This window comes from Rattus rattus, chromosome 8 (assembly GCF_011064425.1).
Source record: "Rattus rattus isolate New Zealand chromosome 8, Rrattus_CSIRO_v1, whole genome shotgun sequence".
NCBI classification, from domain to species: domain Eukaryota; kingdom Metazoa; phylum Chordata; class Mammalia; order Rodentia; family Muridae; genus Rattus; species Rattus rattus.
Window position 1 is genome coordinate 4,546,021 of NC_046161.1, and position 16,733 is coordinate 4,562,753.

The window sequence follows — 16,733 nt, forward strand, 5'->3', positions numbered from 1 at the left end:
CACGAGAAGGCATGGCACTCACAATACTGAGGGAAACGACTGCAGGCAAGACATCTGTCAAGCTTAGCTTTGCAGTGCCAGGTGGGATGACGGGACTAGAATCTGGTTTGGTTTTTTTTTTTTTTTCTGGTTTCAACAGAGCTATCTTCCAATCATACAGAGTAGTAACAGGTAAGTGTAAAGTGTGAACAAGAGTAGGAAAGTACTGGAAAGAGAAAGCAGAACAATCGTTGAGGAGAACAGATATAACTCAGGAACACCAGGGAGTCAAAGGTCAGGCTGCTGCCTGGAAACCCACAATGGTATTAACTCTGGCTATCTGAGTTTCCAGCAAAGCTCAGTTATACTGTGCAGGAGAAAAAATAATACATGTTACACTGATGTGGTTTGGAGCTTCCCTAAAGGAATATTAAAGCACAGGAAAGATTCTGAGCTACTGTAAGAAACTGGTTCAAATCCTTACATTCACAGGGTCTACTCTAATAGGGAAAGAACATTTTAAAAGAAATAATGTGTAACTCAATTAGTATATTTAACTTGTCTTAAGAAAACGTCTGCTGGGTATAGTGGCTCATCCTTGTCATCCTAGCACTCAGGAAGCTGGAAGGGGAAGATTGTTGCAAGTCCAAAGCCAGCTGGGCTCAAACCCAGTTAAGACTTGTTATGTCTATGCTTGGTTGTCAACTTGACTATATCTGGAATGAACTACAACCCAGAAATGGATGGAAGGCACACATGAAATTTCTAGGTGTGAGACTCTGCTTGGTTTGAAGTGGGTGAATCCATTTCTAGTTCTGACTTTTGAAGAAGGAAGATATACTTCATCTAGATTTTGAGTCAGAAAGACATAAGCCTCTGACCCAAATCTTGAGGAGGGAAGATATACCTTTAATATGGGCCACACCTTCTGCTGGAAGTCTAAATAAGGATATCATGGAAGCTACTTCTTGTGGATTCCAGCTGAGACACCCAGCCTTGTGGGATTCAGCAACTACTAGATTCTCGAACTTTCCACACCTGGATTAGCTGGACTACAGTTAGTAAAAAAAGTATGATATATACTTTTTTTTTCCATAAATTCGGTGACTCTACAGAACCCTGACTAATACAGACTATAGTCTAGGACCCTGACTAAAAATATGAAAGGAAGAAAGGAAGGAAGGAAGGAAGGAAGGAAGGAAGGAAGGAAGGAAGGAAGGAAGGAAAGAAAAATGGTAGCAAAGTTTAGATTTATAATATCCATGAAAGTCTTCATGTTAAAGGCTTTCCTAAACTAAAGCCCACAGTGCTATCAGGCAGTGGAGGGGTCTCAGTCTCTTGAATGGAGTGCCTGCAGAGGACTGACTTTCTGATCCTTGTTCCTCTCTCCCTGACTCCCCTTCTGCTCAGTCCTCTCTCTGTCTCTCTGTCTCTGTCTCTGTCTGAGACATGTTGTACCATGAGAGGCTTCCTTGCCACAGCCCCCAAATCAATGAGGTAACTGACCTTAAGCTCCAATACCCCAAACTGTAAGCCCAAATAAAGCTTTTATTATAAGTTGATTTATCTCAATTTATATTATTCAATTTATTCAAGCAGTAGACTGCTGACTGATACGAATAGCAGAGATCTTTGCTCACAGTCCTTTTCACTTTTACTCTGAAGCACACTTCTACCTTAAGTAACAATGTGGCATAGCATCCCACCATGCTGACAGAGCAGTTGACTTTACTCAGTGCGGTGGCAGCTTATGGCTGCCCTCCAACAAGACTCACATCTCAGGCTCTCTTATTCTTAAATGGCTTTCATTCTTGGCAAAACCATTCCCTTGAAGATCTGACTGCACATGTTCTATCAAATTCACACAAGTAATTAAGAATAGCTGACAAAATCATAGGAAAGGAAATAATTACCTGATCAAGGGAAATCTGGAGTTTGTAAGATTCTTTAAGTGAGTCTTGAATAAGAGCACTGCTTGCTTTTGTCTGATTCAAAGATTCAATCAAATCCTTATTTTCCAAAATATTGCCTTGAGATGTGGCAAGTGTCTGCAAGGAGAAATTAATAATCAAAGTAATTACAAAATTAAAATAATCAATTAAAGGAAGTTCATATTAACTGCTGATGTGATGATAATATTTTTAAAAGAATTACAACATTCTATAGCCTTTCTATATCAAATAACTGCATGATTTATGTTTATCAACATAATAACCAAAAGTAAAGTTATGTATACAGTCATAATTTTATATTAATTTTAGTGCCTTTGGAAATTCCAAGTAAAAAAATGAACTTAATAGTTCCAAATAAAAAGAACTTAATAGTTTAGAACAATTTGTCTTAATTATAGCTATAATTATAATTATAAACTTTAGACCTTTATTCTGACAGAGAAATTCGTGTTTTCTCTTGGGATTTTTACTTTAATATACTAGTATAACTTTGGAAAAATCACAAGCATTTTGAAGATGACACTTGCAGCATGTATTTGATAAAGAAGGAAGCAATATGGAAACCATTCTGAAAGCTTGTCACCTCTAACAGAGACTCCTCAAGTCTAGCCAGCTGTATTTTCTTATCTTCTTCCTGCTGTAATAGTTTTGTTTTCTGCTCTTCTAGATCAGGTTTTTCATGCTGAATGGTTAAAGCTAAAAGCTTAAAAAAGAAAAGCAAAAAACATAATTCCAGCAATGATCTTTTAAAACAGCATAATACTTCTCCTGACCAGGCCTTAGAAATGAGTAAGTCCCATGGTATTGTAATAAATGTGACATCATTTGATTCTTTCTAATTCAGTACAGGACACTCCAATGTCTGTTTTGATAAGGAACAGAAAGTGGATGCTTCTCTTGTTCTCTCTTACTCTTCACCTCTTCCCCTTTGTCTCTTCTCTCCTCCCCAGTCCCTCCCCCCCCACCCCGCTTCTCCCCATGTGCGCATGTCCTCTACTCCTCTCCTTCTCTACTCTTTTTCTTTTCTCTTTCTCATCCCTCTCCCTTGTCTCATCCTTTCATTAAACCTCTCATGTGGGAAAAAAAAAGAAAATGGATGCTTAAGACTCATTACAATGTTAAATGTGTGAAAATCACAGCATTTACTATGTATGAAAAATTTCACTCTACAGTTAGATTAAAATACAAAAACTATAAAAATGTATTAGCTGCTGATATAAACATTTAACTTAAGAAATGGGAAATATTAAAATATTATATTATCAGATTCTATAAGATAGCTCAGCACCTGAACCAATTCTAGTGACCTGGCTTGACCTTCAGAATCTGTATGTTGGGAGGAGAAACTGTAAAGGTCCAAGAGTTGCCAAAGAATAACACCCCAGACTGAAACTGTATGCAGAAGCAGAGTGTGTAAACTGTATGCAGAAGCAGAGTGTGTAAACTGCATGCAGAAGCAGAGTGTGTAAACTGTATGCAGAAGCAGAGTGTGTAAACTGCATGCAGAAGCAGAGTGTGTAAACTGTATGCAGAATCAGAGTGTGTAAACTGTATGCAGAATCAGAGTGTTTACACTGTATGCAGAAGCAGAGTGTGTAAACTGTATGCAGAAGCAGAGTGTGTAAACTGTATGCAGAAGCAGAGTGTTTACACTGTATGCAGAAGCAGAGTGTGTACACTGTATGCAGAAGCAGAGTGTGTACACTGTATGCAGAAGCAGAGTGTGTAAACTGTATGCAGAAGCAGAGTGTGTAAACTGTATGCAGAAGCAGAGTGTTTACACTGTATGCAGAAGCAGTGTGTACACTGTATGCACAAACAGAGTGTGTACACTGTATGCAGAAGCACTGTATGCAGAAGCAGAGTGTTTACACTGTATGCAGAAGCAGAGTGTTTACACTGTATGCAGAAGCAGAGTGTGTAATGCAGAAGCAGAGTGTGTAAACTGTATGCAGAAGCAGAGTGTGTAAACTGTATGCAGAAGCAGAGTGTTTACACTGTATGCAGAAGCAGAGTATGTAAACTGTATGCAGAAGCAGAGTGTGTAAACTGCATGCAGATGCAGAGTGTTTACACTGTATGCAGAAGCAGAGTGTGTAAACTGCATGCAGAAGCAGAGTGTTTACTCTGAGGAAATCTAGCATGCAAGAGTCTAGCATTCATCCAAATGGAGACCTGCAGGCAAGCTTCAGGCTCAGTTCAAAGCCGATGAGGGGATTCCAGAGAACAGATGACCTCCATCCTGATTGACTGACTCTATCTCTAGGGGTACAGGTGTCCTAGGAATTGGCTAGGGCTCTGGGGAACTTACCAGAACCATTGCTGACTAACTATTCTTGGCTTGGGCCATATAGCAGGGCAGCTTCTGATTGGCTGCCTACAAGCTGTTTTTCCTGGACTGGTTTGTTCAGCTCTGGGAAACAGAAACTTAGGCCTAGTCTTCTGACCTGGCATTTTGTAGCATGTCATGAAGTCAGCCTGGCTCAAACCTCTCAAAACAACTTAAAGTTTTCTGTGACCTGAACATACACATCATGGACCACACATAACAACACACACACACACACACACACACACACACACACACACACACACACACACACAAATGTATTTCAAAAATTATTGCATCATCTAAACAGCACTGAAATAACATTTCCCACCGACCAAAATTATTTGTTGCAAAAGTCATACTAGTATCTAATACTAAGTCAAACGGGACAGCCATGCTGGGATAATCTCCATTGGCACTTGTCTTAAGAAGTCTTGCACTGCTCCACCATCAACCAAAGTAGGCTTTCAAATCAAAGAAGCAATTTTGTCAATTAATTCTGAGTAACTTGAAATATTGATATTTAAGAGCTATAACTCCAAGTATGTAATTCATAAACAATACTCAGGAAGCCTTATAGTATGAGAAAAGAATACCTTGAAACAGCAGCTTTTAAACTGCAATAAAAAAGTAAAAGATCTGCCTGCTATAATGGAAGCAAAAGAGGAAGATGAATACCATTAAACGAGTTAAATAAAAACGATGGTACTCAAAAATCAATACAGATCTCTTTCCAGACAAAAAGCTAAGAATATATTCATAAAAGTTTGTAAACTTAAAAAAATCATTTGTAAACTCAAACCTTAATTCTAAACTGTAATGAGTCAGACAGAGAAAAATGAACTCAAAGACACATAGTGTTCGGTGGTTGACACTGGTTGACATGAATATGAAAGTGAGCAGAAAGGGGCATTTGGCAAGGTTTGAAGGGAGAAAGGGAAGAGGAAAATGATCATTAAAATCTCGAAAACTAACTAAAAATATCCTCTGTTTTAAAAAAAAAAATAACATACTAGCTCAGGAATCAGAGCCTCTTGCCTACATCAAATTACTGCATTTTTTAAGCTTTCTTAATTGGAATTTTAAATCTCATCTTATCTCTATGAACTGCCTATCATGCAAGTTTTACCAAATGTAATAGAAATAGCCTATAAAATAAGTTATATCAGAGGAACCAGTAATATGAACGAAAACTAGAAATCTAACAAAGGATAAAATAAACCTGAATGCTTCACTTCCACAGATACTGTCCAAATCCTAATTTTCAAATCCTATTTTCAAAGTCCTTACAAGCTAAACAATCCACTCATAGCAAACAGCTCTGCAAGTTTCTGCTGGTCTGTCCAGCCCACACACCTGTCCTCGCAGTCCACTTCTTGTTGTAGTAAAGTTCACCTCAGTCACGATGGATGCAGCATCCGGTGGGATGAAAGGATTTGGATTTCTTGTTGACAAGAAAAGGCGGAAATCTTCATTGTAGTCAATGATCTTGTCACCTATTTGTACCACATACCGAGGTCCTGTCAAACACACACACAGTTAGTTGGTCAGCTTGAATCTTCTGTATCTTCTGACATAAGTATTAAAAACTGTTTCCAAGCATTCCTACATAAAGACTTTAAAAAATCAACTATATGGCAGCTTTCAAAGACAATCAAAGACAAACACATTAACTTTCAAAAGCTACATTTTACTGAAAGCAGGTTTTGTGTTTAAACACTTTAGCCATACATACACACAACGCATCATCCCTCCTTTGGGACTTGCACTATTCCTTAGAGTTCCCAGAGAGCATCAAATAGCCTCTGCAGGTTCTGACTCAGAGATCACAAACTTTAACACAGTGAAGAAGACTTCAAAACTGGACTACTCAGAAAACTCATAAATGCTCAATTATCACTTCTGTTGCTCAAATAACATTAACTCAATCCTGGGATACAGAAGTAACAATGGCATACCTACTTATAATGGGTATTAACTGTTCATATTCCAAGTTTTTCCAAAATAGTTGTTTATAGATGTCAAAGTAGACACTCTTGATGAGGTATCATTCCCAGTTTCAAAATTATTTAGTTGAGTAGCAAATTGGGGGATGAATGTGTTTCAAATATATTGTATATATCTATGAAACTGTTGAATAATAACTAAAAATACTTTTAAAAAAGAAAAGATAGTAAAATGAATAATGTATATAAGTTTTTTAAAAAGGTATTTATTGTGCTAGTACTTTAGATATAATACAATGAAAGTCAAGGAATACTCAAAGTTTGAGTAATCCCTTAGATAAAATAAAATAAAAAATCAAGAAATATACAAATTTGAATAGTCATAAAGATAGCCATTATCTATAAAATGAAAAGATGACAGGAAGACCTGTGGGAAAATATTTGCAAAACATTTTCAAGACAACATACAACATTTATAAAGAACTCTTAAAAATGAATAGCAGAAAAGCAGAACACCCAATTAAAATTGGAATAGTACCTTAATAACATTTCTCAAAAGAAGACATTAAAATTGCCAATGAAGAATGAAATATGCTCAACATTATTAGGTAAATGCAAATGGAAACTACTGTATCACTTCACATAATCAGTGGTTTAGTCTATTGTGAACTAAGTCTCTAAGTAGACTACTACAGGATGGGAGACCTCCAAAATGGGACCATGGCAAAGGAAGCAGGTCACATGACTGTGCCACCGTGGAATGGATTTGATCCTAGCTACTACTCTCTGCTTCCTGCGTACCAACCAGCACTGAACGACTTTGCACCAGCACCACCACTCCTTCCTTCTAGGATACAAGGTTCTCTTAGGCCAGGAAAAACGCTGCCAACCAAGTGGACCGAGCCTTTAAGATCAGGAGTCATAAGAAATCTCGCCTTCCTTAAGCTGATTTCGAAGGTACGTGTCACAGTGATGGGATCACAGATGAACACAACCAGTCACTAAATGCATTGCACATAGTACTGAAATGTCAACCTTGAGAGACTTCTAGATTCACAGAACATTTCATAATGAGAAAGATTCGAAATACTTAAAGCACAAAAACCTAAATCAAAACAAAAGCCCAAAAGGAAAAGATACTAATTCAAAACTGACTTTAAGGTACTTTCCTCAGGACAGGACTCAGCAAAATAACATTTTTAAAGTGATAAAGAATTATTCGACACAACCAATAAGACACAATTGATCTTCAAAGAAAATTGAGCCAAAAAAGAGCAAAATTTGTACAAATTTCAAGTCTACATAAAACATTTAGGAAAACTATTCAAGTGCCATGCCTATATAGTTATTTAACACAGCAAAACTTAAAAATGCTTCAGAGTAAGTTGCCACATAACCTTTCCTGAATCACTACCAGATATGTACAGTGGGTACAGATCAAAGAGATGATTCAAAGCAAACCTAGAAGAATGAGCCAAAGAGTTTCCCGGCTATTAAGGGAATATGGGTAATTCACAAGCCTCTTCCCCACTAGGAAGTCCTCTGGCTAACCCATGTGCAACCAAACAATGGGAGCCCCTGCCTGACTTACAGCCCACTATGCTCCAGAGATGTCACTCCTTAGTCACCTGTTTGTGTCACAGGCTGGGAATGGAGGGACTCATAAGTATTTCCTAACAGCCGTGGGAGTCTTATGAGCCCTGAGAGCCTTGCCCTCCTCCCTGCTTCCACAAGGGGAACAAACAGTCCAAACCTTATGATCATCAAGTACTGTAGTTTAAGACAGTGCAGTCATGTGAGGCCAGAGGAAACAATTATCCATGTAAAAATGGTTATGTGTGTAGTATACGCCTGTGTACATATCTGCAATATGTGTATATACTTTACACACAGACATTCTTCAAGTTTCAATGTACTATATTCTAATCTCACAAATCTGGATTTGGAGGTGGGGGTAGGCTGGACTGGCAAGACGCCTCAGTCAGTAAAATGCTTGTCATGTTAGAAAGCCCAACAGTCACATAAAATGACAGGCATGGCAGAATGTGCCTGCAATCCTAACACTAGGGAAGCAGAGACAGGCAGATCCCTAAAGCTGCCTGGCCAGCCTTTTTAGCAGAATTCATGAACTCTGGGTTCAGTGAGAGATAGTCTCAAAAAAGAAAATGGAGAGATTAATAAGATATCTGATCTTCACTTCTGGTCTCCACGTGTACCTTCATACATACACAAAACACAAAACATATAGCCATGCACACACACACACACACACACACACACACACACACACACACACACACACACACACACACACAAAAAGGCACTCACCAAAAAAAACAAAACCTAGAAAAAAAAAAAAGAACTCTGACTTAGTGCCTATGCACAGACATCTTCATAAAGGCCTACCTGCAAATGTAGTCTCTAAGCAGCATCTGGGACTGTAGGCTTCAGAAACATCCTCAGGGTTACCACGTTCACTGGTAAGAGTAGCTAGCATGCTCAAAATGTTTGCATATGCTAAACACCTACTTCTTTTTAACTATGAACAGAAAGTGCATGCTTACATAGTTACCCTGAGTGAAAACTACTGAGTCTCTCTGAGCTTCTCTGTGGACAATTACATAGGCTGGCACAACACTGAAGACAACAGATGACCACAGTGTGTGTTCTGATACTTTTCTCTGTCCCCAAGCCCTTTACCAGGAGCCCAAGGCAATTCAATATGCTCTACCAGAAGAGACAATCAACAAACTTACATCTGGTTTCCTCTCTTTGCAAGTTTTAAAAGCTGGTAAACTCAAGACACTCAAACATTTACCTTGAGCAACCAGATCTCGTCTCAGCAGCGGATAAAGAACAGGTTCTACTCCATCCATCTCTTGTATAATGAGGGTTTTCCCAAAACGTACTGCCAACTCAAGAGCTGTGATAAAGTTACTGTCCTGTGGTAATAAAGAATAGCACGTACCTTCAATGCTTATGAAGGTCATTATAAACAACAAATAAAGATAACAAGTTATTTGAAGTTTTAAAAGTCTATAGTATTAATTGAAATTATTCATGGTATTTTCCAGTAATCAAATATTTAGTAATAAATTGTTTTAGTTGAATATTTTCAAATTTTAAGTAGACAAATGAGAAAAAAATGTTTTAAAAAATATTGTGACAAAAAAAAATCCAAATAACACAAGCTCTTCTTTTCCTATGAAACTCTTAAGTGTCCAGCCTAGTGTTAATTATAAAAATAATATTCTCTACAACATTTTTATCCTATACACCTAGAAACAATCCTGTACCAACTGAACAGCAAGTCTTTATGTCAGCCATACTATAAATGTTTCCTGCCAAGTTTCTACTCACAAATTGCTACAAAGATAAAAGTCTCAACCTCTATCTAAAATAAGAAATGAGAGAGAAAACAGAAGTAGCTATAAGATCAGTGCTGAGTTCTACATATCTGCCACAGAAGGAATAGTGCGATACCTTCCTGCCCCTGTAGCAGGGCCAGCAGTACATGGGTCTCCACAAGTGATGACAGTTGCTAAATGTAAAGCTTGTTTGTATAATAGTATATTTGCTTCATGTTCACCTTCAGGGAGGTCCCGCTTGTCAAGATTTTTGGGGAATGTTCTCCTTGCCAAGGTTAATGACTCCACCAGTCTGGGAGATGAGGGTGTGTCTATGTTCCTCAGCAAAATAGTAAACCTTCAGAACAGCCCTTAAGGCTGTGAGAAAGAACTCTGAAAGCATGAGTATATATATAAAATTTTTTGACTATGCAAAATATAAGGATGCAATATGAATTGTATGAGGGGCTTCACAGACCTATAAGAGAACAAAGGCAGGTGCACTAAGAAGCCAGCTTCCCAGAAAGATACAAAGGTAGGCAGATTTCTGAGTTCAAGGTCAGCCTAGGAAAGAGGTGCAGGTGTGGTGGCAATGGTAATCTCAGAGAGAGATCACATCCCTCTAGTTTATTGTCTGTGCTTACAAAGGCAGGCAGATTTCTGAAATCATTTGCTATGTTAAAAACAAAGAAACAAACAAATAAACCAACCAAACAAACAAAAATGTATTTGCTGTCTTTTTCTAAGAATCAAAGGGCTAAGGTCATAAAATGCTGATTCATGGGATAATCTAAAGGGAACCTGGGATAATGATTGAATTGATATGTAAACAAAAGACTGGGCTTTGGTCTGTAAGAACTAAGCTGTCTAGATCTATCTGAACAATCATCTTAAGCAGAACACAGGGATGTCAGCTTGTACCCACGATTGACTTTGAGTCATTCTTTTATTGCTCTCAAATGCTCGAGAACTCCTCCCCAAGCTGAGGCGGGTTCTAGGTAGATCGGAGGACGTTTTTATTGTCCAAACTAAACTTGAGTCTGCAATTCCATATGGCATGGTGTAGGTGTCTGTTTCCTTAACCTCTTATATGAAGAGCTGTAACTCCTCACTGTTAAAACTCCCAGGGCTCCAATGAGGCACTAGCACCAAAAATAATGTGTTTGTCCCTGTGCTAGAAACGACAGACCTGCAGTCAGGAGGATCACTCTTCTTCCTGGACTCCTACAACCAACCCTGCAGGCAGTTCATTCCCAATGTGTCTTCCATTATAGATCCCAACCTGCATTCACTGTAGGTTTTCTCCAAAGTCAGGAACCAAATTATAGATAGTGCATACCTGTTGGTTAATAACTTCCAAATGTGAGTCCTTCAGATGTGTCTTTAACCACTCTGTTGCCTGAGAAGATGGATCAATCAGAAATGGGCACACTCGACTCTAGTGGGAAAAAAATTCTTTTAAGATAAAGGTAGTTTTTTTATTGAAATACAAATAAACTTCTAAAAATTATAAATCAATTATGAGATTTTTTTTTTGAGTCTTTGTAGATGCAACTCAAAACACAAGATGGAACAGAAGGTACGGCTTATATCTGCATCAAAAGCCATGTAGATAAATTACTAGGAACAAGTAGTAAACAGTTAAATCTAACTACAATAAAGTGAAAACACTCTGCAGATTTCCTTAAAGGGAACCTCAATAGGCTGTCATCTGGCTGGTCCTGAGAACTCGGAGCTCACACGGTCTGTCTACTCTGGTAGACTAAAGCAGTGCGGCTGCCTTCCAACAGCACAGACTGAGCACATACCAAGAGGCACCATATACACAGAGAATGTGTGTTCCCCATAAGATCCTTCTTAATCATCACTAGCTAGTAAATCTTTTGAAAGGGTGAAGCAATGTTTCTTGAGTTTTTCTACCTACTACACCACCACCGAGGAAGAGTGGGAGCCATGCTGAGACTGACCTGTGACCTGTCAGGACACAGCAGTAATTTCCGCAGCATCCAGGGGAAGGGCATGCTGGGAGCTTACCACCCCTCAACACAGCCTCTAGCACAACACAGTCGGGCACGTGGAGACACTACACAGATGCTGGACTTTAGAACAACTGTTCTGTGGTTCTCAGGATCGCTACAGACAGGGACTTTGCACTTTCTCATCAGGCATCTATATCTAGAAGTCTCTCTTACTGTGCCATTGTGCAAATGCACGACTCCTGGCAAAGCTCCAAGCACGACTCCAAGCGGCTGGTAAACAGCTGCTTCTGTGTCACTGTGGGTTTCTGGTTTTATGCTAACATTCAGTAATAAATCTCACAGTTCCATTAATTCTCTCACACCTTCTAATTCATTACTTTTAAAATTGAAAAAGTTCTTACCCATGACTTCAAACCAATGATCTGATGCAGTCAGGAAAAAAGAAAGATGTGATATTTTTAAGCCTCTTATTTAAGCAAAGTATGTGGTGTAACAAATCTAAAGGTTGGTTTTCACTTTACTCATACTGATTCATGGAACTTCAGACAAAATTTCTAAGGTGCATTTTATCTCTGTGTTCCATGATAAAATGCGGATAAAATGCACACGTTGCACATCGAGCTGATTACAATGCTAAGCTACCATTCAGTGACTTCTTCACCTACCACACTAGCCAACGACCACAGGAATACAGACGAGGAGCCCAGGAGTAGGAAGGTGCATTCCCTTACCTTCAAAGACTTCATATCCAATAAAGAAGCAAGAATGAAAACTGCATGATCAGGAAGCACATGAGACACACAGGACACATTCATAATTTGGGGGAGGAGAAGCCAAGTAAAATGAAGCCAAGATAGGATTATCTAGGTAAAGGGGATAATCCAACCATGAAACGGAGGACACGAGGGTGAGTATTTGGAAAACTTCAGAGGTGTGGCAGAGTTGGGTTAGGAAGCTGTGGGAATTTGTCATGCATTTAACATGACAGAAGAAAGAATTAGTAAGGACTGCCTGACGAAAAACTTCATATGCCATGTCTAAGAGGAATGGAGGTTTCAAACTGCAGGCAATAGAAAGCCATTGACATACACAAATGGAAGCTCACTCAAGAGTTTCAGGAGCATCATCACTCAAGAAAAGAAAACAAGCAACACAGAGGAGAAGGTGCCAGCTGGATCAGTGAAATCCTCTAGACACTAAACAAAGTCACTAGAAGTGAATCTAGGTAAGCACAATGCTTCTAGGGATACCCAAGAAATACATTTAATAAGACTAGAGAATAATTAACTGAAGATTGAAAAGACAGTTACAAGAAGTCACAGATTTGTACTCAGAATTACTAGGCTAAAATTATGGTACCTCCGTCAAGAATAATAAGAGAAACAGCATGAAGATGGAGAGGACAGGAAAGGGTTTATAATGGAGGGCTGCCTGGCCTGCCCTGCATGATACACTCAAGGTCATGAGAAGGCCACACACAAATAGGGTTCACCTACCACTGCACTGCATTTCTAAACAGGTGGATCACCTGGGTCCTTTAAGATTAATGGATGGGGAAGTGATTAGAGGAAGGAGGGATACACTTTGAGTGGGAAACAAACTATGAAATTGGTCAATGGGAAGTCAGTAAGAACCAGTTAATGAAAGGTAGAGAAAGCTATCTGTGACCAAATCTATCTAATCCCTAAAACAGAGGGAGCCACCGTGTTGACATAGGCCTATACATAATACTAGTACTTGTGAAATAGAGTCAGAAAGATTGGAAGTTCAAGGTCACTTTTGACCACATAGCAAGTTCAAAACCAGCCTGGATAATATGATATGCAAGTAGTTAGTCCTTAATTAATTTCACAAAACTCACCTAGTATGTTCAAAGAAGATGTTACTAAGCATGTACTTCCCAACCACACATCTGACTACAGCATATTTCAGCTCTAAACTACCTTAAACTGAGATGTAATATTTATTATAATGGAAAATTCACTCTCATTTATTTTCCAAGAGATTTTTTGGAAGGAGTGCATTAGAAGTATGTATGAGTATTCAAAAGAATTTGACATATTAAAATCAAATTCAAAGGCAACTGTCCAAATTGACTATTAAACCCAATCCTGTAAACATTTGTCTTTTGGGTTGGTTATTAGCCACCCCCAACCACCACCAAACATGTTTCCTAAAGGCTGACCTTCCCTTTCACCCACTGTTAGAAAATAATTCTTAAACCATCAAGGTTTCTGTGGGGGTGGTTTATAGTTTGTTTTGCTTTGGTTTTTGAGATATGGACCCACCATGTATATGTAGCCTTGAGCTCCTCAAAATCTTCCTGCTTTAGCCTCTTGGGCTAGGATAGCATGAATGTGCCACTATGCCAGCTTAACATTTGAAAATCAGAACTTTCTTTGATTACTACAATGGGAAGAAGGAATGAGTAAGAAACCTGGAAGGAAAGAATGACAAGCATGACAAAAATAAGGGATAGGGTGACAGAAAACAATATAGGGCAACATACTACTAGTGTGTTATCTAAAAGAGCAACTGGGACTCCAGATATTTATTCTAGTTGGTTAAAAAAACAGAAAAACAGTAGGAACAAATTAAATGAAGAAAGACATTCAATTTGTAGTCAGCAATTTCTTCTAGGTAACACACCAGTATACTGAACTAAAGTATGGACAGTTAATAGGTCTAATAAAAGAAAATTTAAAAAATAAGTAGAACCCCAAACCAAGATCATATCATTTAATGTGTGTGTTATGTATATAATACTAATATGTTTATATGAAATATTATATAACATACACACACACACCACTTGGAGGTAAGTAGGAGACTAAAGAAAAATATGTTCAGGAAAAAAAGTTTCAGAAAGGAGAGAAAATAGTGTTATAAAGTATAAGCTATTGAAACAAAAAATAATTTCATATCAGTTAGCAGGAAAGTTAGTGTGTAATTTGCATGGGCCCACAAGAACAGCTCAGCTGGTGAAGTTACTGGCGCCCTAGCCTGACCACAAGAGAGAAGGGGAGACAATTCGGACATGATGCCTTCTGACTTCCATTATATCTATGCACACACATGCAGTAGACAAAGGTACAAATTGTGAAAGGTACAAATTAATGACAACATCAAAATTCATTAAACGCTCACAATTTGTTCATCAAGTCACAAAACAAAAAGGGATAAATGTAAGAAGGGAACTAGTGGGGAGGTCACAGGGAGGCCACTGAGAGACAGGGAAGCTGGGCAAAGAGAGCAAACAAAACGGACTCAGGATGTACATGAAACAGGCACTGAACAACATAAGTTTTAGTCTACGGTGTTTGAAACCATGGCTTTGAATGTGGCTTTACATTTGCTGCCAAGAAATTATTTTCAACTGTAAAAAAGATACACACTACATGAAACAAGTTTCCAAAATATACATCTCTTCATTTCCTACTTGTAACCTAAAACTTATTTTCTCATTTTAGAACTTTGTTTGGTAAGTTAAAGTCAAATACAAAATTTATGAAAGAAATAGACCATGAGGAGAATCAGGTTTCTCTACAATATAACCATTACTACTAGAAAGTTCAATTTTGAGAGTTCTATCACCAGAAAAGGTTGTCTTAGCTTACACTTTTATATTAAATTAAAAAATAAAGTATATTGAACTGTAGATAATCAACTTTAATTACCAATATATTTGAGATTTTACTTTAAAGTAGAAACATGCAAGAGGCATTTAATTATAATGCCCCCGAGACAATCTCGTGTATTACCTGTAAGATCACAAGGGCATTCTCAATGGAAAGGTCATCAGATGGAAGGCCTTCACTTTTCCAGATCAACTGCTCACTTTCAGTACAGAGAAACCGCCTGAGATCAAATTCTGAAAAGTGCAAGATATCAAGCAGTCACTATAGCGACCAGCACTTGACAGCAAGACTGGCACGAAAGGCCCATAGTATGCCCTGGCCTGACACCCATTCCTATACATTACAATATAACCCTGGAGGGAAGGAAGCTTCCTAAAACATGAAAATGAGCAGAACTCTTAACTAATTCTGAGAGAATGTTTCACAGCCAAAATAATTTGTGAAAACCACAAAATTCACAAGAAAACTTAGAGCCTTACATTTCATTTTAGCATGTTGGATTAATGTAAAAATAATATATTTATCTATATTCATGTAAAATTAAAAATAATTCAGGAGATCTGTTTCTAATATGGATGCAGGAATAGAAAACGTGTAATACTGAAACAATTTATAATAATGAAACAGATTCAGCAAATCTGAAGTACTCATACTATCCATTTAAAAGCAAAGGACACAGAAGCAGAAGGGCCATTCTTGGCATAATGAAGTATCTTAATACACACTCTCGAGGCCAGCTGCCTTCGTCCACTCTTCCAGACAGTTCTTTCTGAGGCCTTCTGGAGCAGCAGAAAGGTAGGTGATGAAAGCGGCCGCTAGCTGAGCTCTTTTGGGGAGAGTGGCTAACTCTTCAGCTATCTCAGCAACCTGGAAGAGGACAGTGATTGTTTGTACACGTCAGAAGAGAGTACAGCGTCATAGGTAGAAACTAATTCAGCACTGGCTCGAGGAGTTAACAACTTAATAACTCAATCATCACAGTTTTAAAATATCAGTGACTTAGGGCTTATTGCTGTAAAGAGATACATGAGCAAGGCAACTCTTATAAAAGCAAACGTGGAATTGGGCCTGCATGAGTTTCAGAGGTTTAGTACAATATCATCATGGCAGGAAGTATGGCAGTGTGCAGGCAGACGTGGGGCTGGAGGAGCTGAGAGTTCTATATCTTGACCTAAAGGCAGCCACAGGAGGGTCTCTTTCCACACTAGGTATAGCCTGATCTCAAAGCCCACCTACAGTGTTACACTTCCTAATAGTGCCACTTCCCATGGGCCAAGCATATTCAAACCACCAAAACCAGAAGGCGGCAAAGATTTTTAAAGTTTGAAAGACAAAATATTTCCAAAAATAAATGTTTTCTTATATGCACCCTCCCTGCAAAAATGCTACCAATGTTGAAATGATGAAACATATCAAAAAGAAACAAATGAAGAACAGTACTGAATGTTAATGCTATGTAGTAAAGGTAAGTCCCCTCAGATCCTTGCCCTCCCTGATCAACAACATGGGCAAGCCAAAGGGAAACAGGCTTGATTTTCTTATAGTGTATACACTTTGCTTACA

The 16,733-nt window shown here is 38.4% G+C and overlaps 1 protein-coding gene across 3 annotated transcripts in view; it reads right to left on the reverse strand.

Annotated features, from left to right (window-relative positions):
- The window catches only part of Dync2h1 (dynein cytoplasmic 2 heavy chain 1), a 198,172-nt gene that overhangs the window by 100,955 nt on the left and 80,484 nt on the right, over positions 1 to 16,733 (reverse strand). For 2 of the 3 annotated variants that reach the window (XM_032911134.1, XM_032911133.1), the window contains exons 50-57: positions 15,896 to 16,037; positions 15,294 to 15,403; positions 11,934 to 11,954; positions 10,893 to 10,991; positions 9,025 to 9,148; positions 5,617 to 5,780; positions 2,515 to 2,634; positions 1,893 to 2,027 (exon numbers count right to left, since the gene is read on the reverse strand). In XM_032911134.1, the coding sequence (XP_032767025.1) occupies positions 1,893 to 2,027; positions 2,515 to 2,634; positions 5,617 to 5,780; positions 9,025 to 9,148; positions 10,893 to 10,991; positions 11,934 to 11,954; positions 15,294 to 15,403; positions 15,896 to 16,037 (915 nt within the window). The remainder of the gene's footprint in view (positions 1 to 1,892; positions 2,028 to 2,514; positions 2,635 to 5,616; positions 5,781 to 9,024; positions 9,149 to 10,892; positions 10,992 to 11,933; positions 11,955 to 15,293; positions 15,404 to 15,895; positions 16,038 to 16,733) is intronic. The other variant, XM_032911135.1, reaches the window with a different exon arrangement.